Source organism: Boeremia exigua (assembly GCF_020726555.1).
Source record: "Boeremia exigua strain MPI-SDFR-AT-0100 chromosome Unknown C7974scaffold_5, whole genome shotgun sequence".
Taxonomy (NCBI): Eukaryota; Fungi; Ascomycota; class Dothideomycetes; order Pleosporales; family Didymellaceae; genus Boeremia; species Boeremia exigua.
The window spans coordinates 1,867,701-1,880,472 of record NW_025763522.1 but is presented as its reverse complement, the minus strand read 5'-3'; the positions used below and the strand labels follow the sequence as shown (position 1 = coordinate 1,880,472).

The window sequence follows — 12,772 nt, the reverse complement described above, 5'->3', positions numbered from 1 at the left end:
CTTTGCACAACACCCACAGTATCTTCTCTTCCCAATCACGTTCACTCGGTTGTGTTTATCCCCCTGCGACCACGAGACTGCCATGGTCACACCAACAGGCCATCTTCTACTGCACTCAGGCACGTCCGAGTTGCCACCGACATAGCAAGAAACGAGGGATTAATGACATTGACAGGCAGCTTTCTCGTTGGTGCAGTCGCGCTTAAGTGGAGGCATTCAGTTGTGATTTGGAAGCCTATTGGCTGTGCTAAAGGATACTTCGATCCTACAAAACTGCCAAGAAGTAACTCGGATGTGCCTGGGTGTAGCATATTGAGTTCCCTGGACTACAGAAACGATAAGATCAACGGACAGACAACAGAACGGTGGTTCGCGTACTCGCCCTGGTCCCCTTGAATGCACTGTCGCGTTCTGAGCGACGCACGCCATCAGCCCCATGGCTCCCATGTTCTCGAACTTTGCAGTCACTCTCCAAGACGGCCCTTCATACTTCATGACGAAGTCAGCAACCATGTGCGCCAAGTGTGCCAAGTGTGCCAAGTATGAAACATGGCCCTTGATTTGTGGATTCGTCGCGTGAAACACTCACTAACATCCATTTCTACTTACGCTCATTTCATTTAATTCGCCGAATCCCAAAACTACCATATTGCGAGCCCGGCATAACTGTATCCATCATTCATGGCGGAGATTTCTCTACACGAACCACGCCATTCTTAGCGATCTGGCTCGTGCGCCTGATTATGGCGATAGCTGGTAAGTATATGAGCTTGTATGTGGAACTTTTATCTTGGACATCCTTAGGAACATACTCTCATTCTTTACATTCTCTCGTTTGATCATATCTTCATCATGCAGCTCACATCGCTCCAGACCGTCTTTCTCCTTCTCCCTTCTGTGCTGTGCGCAACTTACTATGTCGCCCCGACCGGCTCCGACAGTGCCGCTGGATCCCTTGCCGCACCGTACAAGTCCATCCAGGTTGCTGTTGACAAGGCCGTAGCTGGTGACAGCATTCTCCTCCGTGGTGGAACATACTCCCTTACCAAGAACATTCAAGTCAAGAAGTCCGGTACCGCTTCCAACCGCATCACGCTTGCCGCGTACCAGACTGAGGTGCCCGTCATTGATGGTGAGGGTCTTACTGGCACACCTGCGCCTGTTGGCGGTAGCATCGCCGCTGCCGACCGTGGTGTTCTTCACGTCGAGAAGGCATCCTACTGGACTTTCAGGGGCATCCACCTGATCAACGGACCATACGGCGTGTACGCTGTTGACTCGAACAACAACGTCTTCCAGCAGCTCACCACTCGCCAAAACTACGAGACTGGCTTCCAGCTCCAGGGAAACAGCGCGAACAACCAGATCCTGTACCTCGACTCATACGAGAACCGCGACCCGCGCAAGAACGGCGAGTCTGCTGACGGTGTCGGCATCAAGGAGGGCACTGGTGAGGGCAACCTTCTTAAGGGCGCAAGGCTGTGGAACAACGTCGATGACGGTCTTGATATGTGGGAGTTCAAGAGCAAGGTCACCATCGTCGATACTATCTCGTGGGGCAACGGTGTCAACGTAAGCGCGATTCCTTTTCGAGCACAATGTTATTCAGCTTGCTAACTTAATACAGCGCTGGGGCTTCACCAACTTCCAGGGTGATGGTAACGGTTTCAAGCTTGGTGGAGGCGATGCCGCGGACAAGAAGGCAGCCAACCACCAGCTCACCAACTGCATCGCCTTCAACAACGCCAAGAAGGGATTCACCGACAACAGCCAGCCCGGCAACTTCATCATGCAGCGCAACACTGCTTACAACAACGGTGATGTGTACGTTACGATCTGAACATGAGTACTGTAACAGAATGCTAACGATCCGCAGTGGTTACAACAGCAAGACTTCTGTCACTACTTTCACAAGCAACATTGCTGCCAGCAACATTAAGAGCACCACGAACTCTGCGCAGGTCTCCCTGAACAGCTCCCAGAAGCAGTCTGGCAACTCATGGCAGGGGTCTACCACCTGGAACAACGCAGCATTCAAGAGCGTTGACGTCAAGCTCGTGCAGGGCAAGCGTGATGCCTCAACAGGCAGAATCGCTGCCAGCAACTTCCTGCTTCCCGCCAGCGGCGCCGCAATTGGTGCTACCACCGCTTGGTCATGAGCAGCATTTACGGCCGGTTTTGATACGAACTGACGTGTATCGCCTTCTTTCTTCGTATATATTCAACCTCTTACATAACATACCTTACCTTGTATCTCTAATCGAAGTTACACATTAACTTGACAAAGAATTGCAGTCCTCACACGTGAACGAGAAGCATACGAATTGAGAACTTAGTACGTCAAGAGTAAACCCAAAAAATAAGGATAAGAGAACGAAGAAAAGGACGAGAGAGCGAAAGGAAGGGGAGGGAAGTATGATTGAGAACATAACCCCTGGAAGTCCAATTGTAGCATGAATACTGTACCCAGGCATGTCCATCCAGCCACTTAGCAGTTTTATAGGATCCAAGCCACCGCTATCGTAGCTAATAAGTTGCAGAAGTGCTTCTTATTACTCCATTCCAGCATATACACGGATTCAGAATCTCCAAACGTCCAAGGACATAGCATGTGTACTTAACGCGAGCAAGGCTGAATTTAGGTTGCGGGCCTTCTCAAGATGTGCTCATGTCCTGTAGATATATAAGAGTGTTGCAACCAAAACATGCCTCCAGATTAATGAGCAGTAGAACGGCACGCGTCAAGATTCTTGATTGCGTCTCCGCGATATCCCATACCATGGAATACCTTGTCTTGAATGTATTATCATGACTCCTACATTCTAGCATAAAATAGAATCAAGGGTATCCATTTGAACGCTATCTACCATAACCCCGTAAACGCCCGCTATGTATGCTTAAACTCACAGATGCCACCACGCTGATCCAGCTCAACGAATCTTGTCCATCCTCTTCTTCGCAATCCGTATCTTTCCGTCCACCCTCTCAACATCCTCTTCCAACAACCCCAGAAGCGCATTCTGCTCGACAATCTCCTCGTTGATAGCAACACCCATCTGCCTCATGCGCTTGACCACAGTCGTCAGATCGACAAGATCCTCGTCTTGCTCTGACATAATCTGCTTCTGCAGTTGCAACACACCCTCATTATCAAGCTCGCGTGTGCGCTCCGTCTCCACCGGCGCACCACCCAGCACACGACGGCCCGAGGGCTTTGACGCGCCCTTGAAGAGCCCTGCCTTCTGCTCCGCGGTGACAGCAGCACTAGACGTCGAGGGCGTAGACAGGGTACCCGAGCCCGACAGCGCCGCCTTGGCCGCCATGGTGTTCAGCACACTCTCCAGGCCGTCGCGCTCCTTGCGTGAGCTGCTGATCATATCCTTTCGTCGCCTGACCTCGCCATCGCCGAGTTTCTCCCCGCTCCACTCGTCGCCGCTCGAGCCGCTCAGGCGCCGCAGCCCTTCTTCGAGCGCGCCGAGCAGCGACTCCGCGCGCAGCAGCGCGCGTTTCGCGTTCGCGGCGGCGTCGTGCTGGGCGCTGGCGGCACTGGCTTGTTCGCGCGCCGTGAGCCATCGCCGGGCGTCCTGCAGACTCGATTTGACTTCGGAGTGCTTGTCCAGCCAATCCGAGCTATCCCTCACGCGGTCCTTGCCGAACTGGCTGCCTGGAAATCCAGCAGCTCTCTTGCTGTCCTTATCGTCGAGTCCCAGGAACTCTCTGTATGCTTTGCATGCTTTCCATCGTGCGTCTTCGCTGTTCTCGATTGCGCGCAGGTATTCTTCGAGGCCTTGTCGCCTCTTCTCGACTTGTTCGGGGGATCCAAGGGAGCTGCCGAGGCCGAAGAGCGACCACGATTTGGGCGGGAGAGAGGCAGGAGGTGCGGCGACTGCAGAGCGGAGGGCTGAATCGAGGTTCGAGAAGTCGGTGTAGCGTTTCGAGACGGATGATGTTGCGCGCGGAAAAGGGTGGTCAATCTTGATTGTGTATTCTGTGTATGGCTTGCCGCTCTCTGGCGTTTGCGTCTGCGCGTTTGGTATCGAGAGTTTTATAGGTGCCATGCTGAGTTGTCTGCTATGGCAGGATTGACGATGGGTGTTGCCTGTGAATGTCGTGTGACCTAAACGAAGCACCGATATCGCCGGTTTGATGACAGGGCGTTCGACGTAGTGCGAGCAAGCCTGAAAAGGAGTGTGCTGCTGCCTGTGGAGTCGAGAAAATTGTCCACATGCACAGCGACAGGATGAAGCTTGGACGCCTATCCAGGGTCTTGCTGCTTGACATCATCCGTAGTCACGGCAATGGGGCGCCACGTGCGTCACGCTAGCCGTGCAGCTCAGTCGTTGCCTACCATCTTGTCTCCAGCACCGTTATCATGACATTTCCTTTCTGTTGCAGTTTCACTTGTAGATCTGTCTGCTAATTCAAAGCACCCTTTTATGTTTTATCACCCATAGTATACGTAAAACTGCGCTCGATTGAAGCATTGCTAGATACTTGGAAATCACTTACCTGTTTCCATTACTTGCCTTCATTCACGCCTAGACTCCTTCTAAGCACCTTTTCCCATCTTTCAGATTTTCATGGTTTTCAGCGTCTACAGTCTACTCACCCTTGAAGAGCTTGAGAAGCACCTTCTGCTCCTCATTTAACTTCTCCTTGTCAATGCCCTTACCAGCCTGAGGCTGAACATCTGGAGCCTTACGCGCCCACTTCGACGCATTAATCGCCTTGCGGCGCTCCTTGTGCGACTGATCAATCTGCACCATAACCTCTTGCAGCACCACCTTCTTTGCAACCATCTTCTCAAACGACGGCACATCGCCAATACTACCCGTGAAGCGCCGGTGGCACAGCACATTCGCCATGTGTGTGAACACGGGGTCTACAGCGCTGATACGGTATGTCACGAATGTCAGGATCTCGGCGTCGGTGAGAGTGGACGATATCTGCACATTAATCGCGGCGAGGAGCGGTTTGACGAAGGCGTGCGTGAAGTTGATGCCCAGGCGCAGACAAGCCTCGTAGGTGAGTAGGTTTGAGGGGAGGTCTGCAGCGATGGGGAGGTCGTGGGAGAGCGTGATGGAATTGATCACGTTGGCGAGGACGCTGAAGTTGTACTTGCCGTAGATCTTGTACTCAGTGACGGTCGGTCGGGGGTTGAGGAACTCTGCGGCCCTGGATGAGATGCTAATGAGCCGATGGATGGGAACGTACTTGGTGATCATGCGACCGGTGTGGCCGTCGATGATGCTGACGGTGAGTTTTCTAGGTGCTGAGCGGGCCTTTTTCTTCGGTTGAAGAGCTTTTAACACGCCTGCTCGGGCGAGAGCATCTATGATAGTATCTTCTTCCTTCCGCATCTTCTCCGCCTTGGGCTTGTATACTACTGGCTGGAGAAATTTGAGAGTATCTGCCTTTGGCTTCTTCGGCGCGTGAGGGGTCTTTGGCTGGTGAATTGCCGTTTTTGGGGTGGTGGGGCATGTATTGGACATGTCGAGGTTCTGATCTTCTGTTGTTATGTGTTCTGTCTGGTGTCAGGCTTCGCCCTACGTTCTTAGTTGAGGCGTTGTCTGTGTTTATTATTGTGGGTGTGATGATGAGCAGCACTGGAAACGAGGTCTGGTGCTTAAGTATGGCATTTCAAATGTATATCCCACAATGCTGATTAGTGTAATACTTCACGATGATGGAGGGCAGAGTACAACCCACAACGCTGATTAGCGTAGCAGTTCACGATGCTGTGAGGCGGAGCGGTGTGGTCGACGTCTCTTTGTTCAAATTACTGGTTGACAGTGGATGCGCTAACACGCTTAACATTCATTGTTGCTTTAAGCTCTCCCACAAAGAGGTCGTTCTCTTGATGATCCAGCGGTTGGTGCTTGAATGGAGGCATCGTTGTGATGCGGGTTGTATGGAGGAGGATGTCAGTGTTTATCAAAGCGAGCAGCTAAGAGAAGCCTATGATATTGCAGCCTTTCCCCTCCTGTGTGGCTGTGCTACGACATGCATCAAGCTGCAGGAGCAGGAAGCTCCAGCACTGTGTCGACCTATCGCATGCTGACTGACGCGCATCACAAGTCCACAGTCGAAGTCCACAAGGAGGCTCAAAGCCGAGGACGAAAGGGTGACACGAACTGAATTACCAATTTTATATACAAGAAGTACGCTAGTCATCTCCGATAATCATATGTACAACGAAGAAAGGCTTCAATCTTTACCTAGCAGTCGAATTGCCACCAATAGAAGAAGCATCAGGGGCACCTACCAGCGCCAAGTTCTCAATACCAGCAACACCGTACAAGGCGGCAGCGTTGGTGCTGACCCACTTCGCCTCGTCAACGGGGATGAGCACAAGGGGCGGCAGAATACGCTCTGTCTTCCAGGGTGCGTTGGGTGCAAGACCGTCCTTGCTACCGTCACCAAGGTACTCGGACCAGACACGGGGCACCAGAGTAGCGTTGTTACGCTTGTTGGCTACATAAGCAGTGAAGCGAGAGTGACCCTGCTTCAGGTTGAGGTTGCCAAAGTCCTTGCCGTACCTAGCTGCCTGCTCAGCCTTGGGGGCGCCGTAGTAGTAAGCATAGTCGAGGAAGGCATCGAGGAAAGGCTGAGTAGTGTTACGAGCTTCGGCGCCGAAGTGGTCTATCAGCTGGTCGATGGTCTCAAGGACACCGAAGACACCCGACAAATGAGACACGGTGATGTTGCCGTTGTTGTCAGGGTCTGTTGGTGGCGGCGACCAGGCTCCGGTATAAATATTGTACAGTGCTTCGCCCGTTACGAAGCCATTCTTGAGCTTGGGGTATGTCTTAATAGCCTCGATGAGCTTGTCACGGGCTTGCTCCCAGTTTGGACCACGGCGCTCCCACTCGACGAGATAGGCCTGGGCAAGACCAGCCCAATCTGTGCCGAAGTTCAAGTAAAGTGCCTTCGGATCGGGATTGTATACCACGCTGGCGGCACGGACCTTGCGGCGAGCGTCGACAGTAACGAAGGCGTTAGCAGCCTGTTGTGTCTCGCGAATGAGATCGCCGGTGCGCTCGTCTCCTCCGGAGATGTAGAAGAAGGTTTTTCTGTAAACGGGCGTGGAGATACGAGCTTGCTTAGCACTGTCGGCCCAATGCTGAACACCGTGCCTTGTACCTAGGCCAGTGAAGTTGCCGAGGTGGTACGAGTCAACTTCACCGCCATGGCGCGCTTGGTCATGGGCAAGACGATACGCGCCAGCATCACCAGTGCGCAGGAAGTGTCCCCAGAAGAATAAATCAGGCGATAATTCAGAATTATCCCACGCATACCCTCCGATATCGAATCGCCATTGGTGGCGGTCGTCGTCGTAGGTGTGGATGATGTCGCCGTGGTCCCAAAATCCGTACCACCGGCGCTGCTCAACCTGGTTTTCGTAGAATTCAATCAGAAACTTCATGTTATTTTCGATCGTTTGAGCTTGCGCGGAGTCCTTCGGAGAGCCTGGAATGTCCCAATAGCTACCAATTGCCTTGGTATCGCGGATATACTTTGGCTCGGGTATCAGGACTGGGGGATCGTTGGTGTTGTTTGTCAGCGTAGAAAGATGGTCAGCTGTCGGAGTAGTGGCGAATGCATAGAGGAATAGCTCATTCGTGCGTCCGACTCCGTAAGGAGTGTTGTAACCACCTTCGTAGTCCTCGTAGGTGATCTCGAGAGCGTCCAGCTGCTTAGCGTATGTATCCTGGCCGAGACCATCGTGATATGGTCTGACATCGAGAGGCTCAGCCTGTGGGCTGTAGAGCCACAAAGTTACAGAGCCAGTGTCAGTGGCAGCGTTGGAGATGTCCAGACTGGTGGGGTACTTCTTCCAAAAATCACGGAGCCCCAGCGCGATACCGCCATTCGAAGACCCACCCAAATAAGCAAGCCCACCCGAGCGAGTACCTCCTGGGATCTTGACCCAGCTCTGTCCAGCCTTGGTGCGCTTCTTGAGATTAAACCCGTCAGGAGAAAGCTGAGTCAACCGGTAGTCACTCCAGGTGGGAATCCATTGCAAACGGGTCGTTACCCTTTGATCCCAGGTTGTCTTATCGGGCGTCTCGTCACCGTCAAATTGAGCCTTCTTTACAGCTGCACCGGGGTCGCGGCGAAGACCGGTAATACCCTGGACCGCTTCATGTAGCAGACCTCCGTCAACACCAGCAATGCGAACATGGCGGTTGTACTGCTCCTCCCCAGCAAGTGGGACGTCAAAACGGACACCAAGGGCGGAGATGAAATCGCTCTTATCCTCACCATCGTAGATGATGGTGTGGATGATGCGAATAGCTTCCGAGTTTGCGTAGAGGTAGAAGCGCACAGTGAACGGCAACCAATCTGCGTGCGATGCGTCACCTTCGACTGAATGAATGCCCTGAACAGTGACCAACGCGCGCGCAGTATTGTCCTCCGAGACAGTGGTGTTATGGATCTTGCTAGCAAAGCTGAAGTAGTCGATACCAGTAGGTTTTCCGTTCTCATCGTCATCAGGGGTGCCGTTTTGTGATCTCAGGACCAATCGACCATTGTTTCCTACAACCTTGCCACCGGACTCGATGGAAGATACCAAGACATTGCCAGACTTGGGGAACGTAGCCGTAACCTTGCCAGTGTTGACGACAATCTCGTCTGCTGAATCGCTGACTTGCACACTGCTGGTGCTGTTGCTACTCTGACGTCTTAGACGGGAGAAAGTAGCGTTGCCTGGACCAGAGGCGGTGATGGTGTATTCGTCAGCGGGGGAATCTGTAGCACCAAGCGCGTGTCCGGTCCACTTGAGTGAGCCATCAGGCCAGTAGGCGGTGACCCAGGATTGGAGCTCGGCATCACCTGAAGCCGTGAATGTAGTTGCGTTGGCTAGGTGCTGGCCACGAGGCCATGGAAGACCAAAGGTGACACCACCAAGGTAGTCTGGGGTTCCTTCGAGCCACTTGACTTTAACAGAGTCGGTTTGTGCCGCTGCACAGCTGAGCAGGCCATAGAGGCCAAGCACAGTCTTCAACATTTTGAAAAGAATGGAAGGGAAGCTGGGTCGCGTCCTGGATGTTCAACGAGGAACCACGATGTAATTTGTACCTGCATTGAATGCCGCACGCCCGGTCTCGGGCTTATCGTGAAAGCATGTCGCCATCGAATATCATCGCAATTTCCGGAGCACCAAGTCGCTTTGGGAAGAATAGCCGTCAATTCCTGGGCACGCAAGAGAGCATCCACAGAGCGTGATGCAAGCGACATGAGATTACAAAACGGGCCTCGCGTGTGCTGCAGGGGCAACACCGTTTGGGGAAGATGGATCGAGCATTTGCGGGGGCGGGAGTGGATCTACATGCACATGGTGGTGTGGGAGTTTATCCGCAGTTATTTTCGGGCCAACAGCGCCCGAATTAGTCGCTACTCGGGGCCTTGAGCTCGGACGAAGTCATCTTAAACGACAAAGTCCATAATGAGGGGAATAGGCCAAGATTCGCACCAAGGGAAGCACGCCGTTTACTCCGTGGGGTCGACAAGAACTACGAGAGAGTTTCGAGTCAGGGGCTGCACGTGACGGGTGGCGCAACACGGACCAAAGATTTAGTAGACGAGAGCTGTCATTTGCCTCGTACGACTTACACAACTTAGTCTGAACTTCATGCTGATAATCCCCACACCAGACTCGACGATGGTCAGACTGCGCAAAGACAGGCGTATGGACCCAGCCCTCCGAACAGTCCCCCAGTCCGTTACAGACTTGTACATAGAACAATCCTGCAGCTCTCAAGGACTCGCACGGCCTACCCGTGATCGTTGGAGTCGGCAGTCAAAATAAATTGTACCTGCGCTTCCGCCCATCAACCGATCTGCAGCCAGCATTTGGGTCTTGGCATGCAGCCTGAGTAAAGTAACGTCTATAACCGTTAGTTCGATGGCAAAATTGCCACAGTCCATGCTTACCCTATGTAAGTAGTTGTAAAACATCAAGTAAGAGCTCGTTTCTGTGCTCAACGTTCATTGGTAGCATTCAAGCTGACGGTTCTGACTGCACAACTTGCCTGGCCCAAACTAGCCATTCACTCCAGTAAGGACCCAGGCATTGGTCCACGACTTCAACTATGCTCTTTCCACAGCCTTCTATCCACCAGTAGTGATCCATTCGGTGAATCAAGGCGCCAAAGCAAGCAAAAGTTATCATTGCCGGTGCTTGCCGCTGTTCTAAAAGCGTGAAGAAGGATTCGGGTGTTACTGAGATCCAAATGAAAGGCCCAGACCAGGGTCCGTAATTGGCTTTTCGCAGAGAAGTGTGATCATACCAGCTCTCAGACTGCTTCAACCACATATTACATTGCCTCAAAGCGAACAAAGTCTGATCGTAGGTGGCTTTGTCTTCATCGCTAAAATTGCCTTGGCTCCACAGGTCCCTTATGCGATTGATCTGTTTGTCTTCGTCATCATCTTCCGTGCCTGGCTGAAGCTCCATCCACTTGGAAATGTCCAGTAAAGAGCTTAAAGGACCTGCCAGGACTTGCTCTCGAACTCGCTCTATGACAGGGTGCAGTCCGCGTATTAAAGGTATCCAAGAAGCGCCTAGAACGCGAGTGGTATGCGGAGTGGCCATTGCGAATTCATTGTTGTAGAGAGGTCCAAAGGAGATAAAGGCGTAGAAAAACGTCAACACTGCATTTGCGAATATGGAATTTCCACCTCTTGGCTCAATGTCGCTGTCCAGGCTTCCCATGAGCCCCTCGAGAGCTCGGCTATGGTGTTGCCCGGCAACCTGCATGGCTGACCGTCGATCGGCGGGCTCCAAATAGGCTTGGTGCAATGCGGCAATGCTGAGTAACCTACTCATCAACGGACCGTTGGTGAAAGCAAATTGTGGAAATGCTGCTTGCCAGATGTAGTTCACACATGACGAATGTACAATATTGGGGCTCGTTACCATAGTCCAGTGATGCAGCAATGCCAGGTCACTAAGTGTGTAGAGTGACGAATCGGTAGTGACAATACTTGTGTAACTAGTAGGGGATCTTTGTCGTGATGGCGTTGCAGCCAATCGCGTCGGCAATGGCGATGCTGTGCTTCTCTTCGCTCTCACAGGAGGTTTGTCAGGAAACACACATGTGACGAGATGGCGTACACAGTGAGCGCATGACGGTCTCTCTTCGCCACACTTGTATACAACATTAAAAAGGAATTATGTACAGGAAGCACCAAACACACCTTAATGCGTCGTCGCTTGCATTCGTCACATCCGGTCCGCGACTTGCGATGCGCTCGACGGGTCTCGCCCATCACAAGCTAGCACGTTTGTATATACGAGGTCAGATTCAGTATGATGATTACGATTGGTTCTGGTTGTGGCAACCTCGTGGTGTTGGAAAGAGGAATGTGATTCTCCACAATGTCCCGAGGTCGGATGCGAAAAACGAAATACGCACAGCCCCTGTCCGGGCTAACTTAACACAGACGCACTACAAAATACCCCGTTCATCACTTCTCGGCCCCTTTGCATTGTCCATGACAATGATGGTCCTTGATGCCGTTTCACACACGGTCTCTTTGGTACAGGTCGATGACACTCTCCGTCTTTCCCAGTCTTGAGCTTCTCCCCACGCCAAAAACCTCTGCTGCGTAAATGAAGTGCATCATTACCTGCACACCCAGCATAGGTGCTGCGTCGAAAAGGTAAATGTATATTTCGTGGCTTACGAGGTAACCATCGTGCCCTTGCGCAAACTCGATGACACGGAAGATGCATCGCAGGATGATGACGACTGCAGCGGCCAGCACCAGCTTCAGGAGTTGGTCCCACGAGTGTTTGCCATACTGTGGGATCGCGTACTGCTTCGATGACTTGGTCATGCGTTTCCAGAAGACCAGCGCGATGCAGAGAAAAAATCCGAGGAAGAGTAGCTGCACGAAGAGACCAATCAACATGATCTTCTGTCCCATGTTTGCCATACTAGCCTGAGCCATCATGCCGCCACCACCAGCTTGCATGAAGAATGCGACCACGTCTCCGCAAACGAACACTTTTGTGACCAGCGTTGGGCGGATGATGGAGGCTTCTGCGGCGTTGACAAAGAGGACTAGTCGGCCGTATATCATGTAAATCGTAGCGGCGTAGAGCGAAGGCGGTAGGATGATGAGTAAAGACTGCCCGATGTAGGGTCCCAGGTCGGCGGGAGATCCTGCAGAAACATAACGAAAGCCATAACCTGCTGTCATCACTTTGTAGATGTTAGTATGAAAGCATGAAGGATGAAGGGGTACTACGAACTCAAAGCTCCAACGACGAACGAAGTGTAAAACCAAGCGCGCGATCTTATCAATTGGAAAAGGTGGTATATGGCACTGGCTCCAAACAGCACAGCTGCAATCACGCAGGCCGTCCTGTTGGGCGTGTACGGGTAGATACCAGTGTCACCTGCCATCTTAAATGGCTATTTGGGTTCGTTTAGGAGAGTATACACAAGGAGAGCTCGGAGATCTGGATGGCGATTGAAAGGTGGATTCGGTAAGAAAAGAATCAAGAAGCGGTTAAAGGTAAGATAAGGAACAAACAAAAGAGCGATAGTGTCTCTCATCGTTGAGATGATGTAGATATTTAAACTACGCGCGACCTTCTTGGTACCAAAACAGATGGCCGTTGCGAGGTGTGCGTATGTACCCACAGCTATACGTCCGTATATGCTATACGGTAAGCGCATTGACCAAGTTTCAGAACACAGCCACACACCTGTCAGAAAATGCTCTCGAATTATTAAACGTCTAGAATTGCATGGAC

At 52.1% G+C, this 12,772-nt stretch overlaps 6 protein-coding genes across 6 annotated transcripts; 1 reads left to right on the top strand and 5 right to left on the bottom strand.

Moving 5' to 3' along the window:
• The first annotated feature begins 624 nt into the window (after window positions 1-624).
• On the top strand, window positions 625-2,283 carry C7974DRAFT_174242 (pectate lyase L). Its single transcript, XM_046136211.1, has 3 exons — window positions 625-1,572; window positions 1,628-1,824; window positions 1,877-2,283. Exons 1-3 carry the CDS (start codon window positions 853-855, stop codon window positions 2,157-2,159), a joined length of 1,200 nt encoding a protein of 399 aa, XP_045998327.1. The 5' UTR covers window positions 625-852; the 3' UTR covers window positions 2,160-2,283.
• A 647-nt stretch (window positions 2,284-2,930) lies between these two features.
• C7974DRAFT_309293 (uncharacterized protein) lies at window positions 2,931-4,058 on the bottom strand (the record flags this gene model as incomplete). Its single annotated transcript, XM_046138215.1, has 1 exon — window positions 2,931-4,058. One exon carries the CDS (start codon window positions 4,056-4,058, stop codon window positions 2,931-2,933), a length of 1,128 nt encoding a protein of 375 aa, XP_045998326.1.
• Window positions 4,059-4,310: 252 nt separating this feature from the next.
• On the bottom strand, window positions 4,311-5,637 carry C7974DRAFT_174235 (uncharacterized protein). The gene has a single exon (XM_046136210.1). The coding sequence runs from the start codon at window positions 5,490-5,492 to the stop codon at window positions 4,602-4,604; it is 891 nt and encodes a 296-aa protein (XP_045998325.1). The 5' UTR covers window positions 5,493-5,637; the 3' UTR covers window positions 4,311-4,601.
• Window positions 5,638-6,128: 491 nt separating this feature from the next.
• On the bottom strand, window positions 6,129-9,013 carry C7974DRAFT_423870 (uncharacterized protein; the record flags this gene model as incomplete). The annotated part of the gene is made up of 1 exon (XM_046144405.1): window positions 6,129-9,013. The coding sequence occupies one exon, from the start codon at window positions 9,011-9,013 to the stop codon at window positions 6,215-6,217; it is 2,799 nt and encodes a 932-aa protein (XP_045998324.1). The 3' UTR covers window positions 6,129-6,214.
• Window positions 9,014-9,603: 590 nt separating this feature from the next.
• C7974DRAFT_392984 (uncharacterized protein) lies at window positions 9,604-11,434 on the bottom strand. Its single transcript, XM_046141734.1, has 2 exons — window positions 11,206-11,434; window positions 9,604-11,155 (listed from the first exon to the last, which is right to left on the bottom strand). The coding sequence occupies exons 1-2, from the start codon at window positions 11,275-11,277 to the stop codon at window positions 10,007-10,009; spliced, it is 1,221 nt and encodes a 406-aa protein (XP_045998323.1). The 5' UTR covers window positions 11,278-11,434; the 3' UTR covers window positions 9,604-10,006.
• Window positions 11,435-12,634, bottom strand: C7974DRAFT_392983 (RTA1 like protein-domain-containing protein). Its single transcript, XM_046141733.1, has 2 exons — window positions 12,266-12,634; window positions 11,435-12,215 (listed from the first exon to the last, which is right to left on the bottom strand). Exons 1-2 carry the CDS (start codon window positions 12,417-12,419, stop codon window positions 11,530-11,532), a joined length of 840 nt encoding a protein of 279 aa, XP_045998322.1. The 5' UTR covers window positions 12,420-12,634; the 3' UTR covers window positions 11,435-11,529.
• Between the last annotated feature and the right edge of the window lie 138 nt (window positions 12,635-12,772).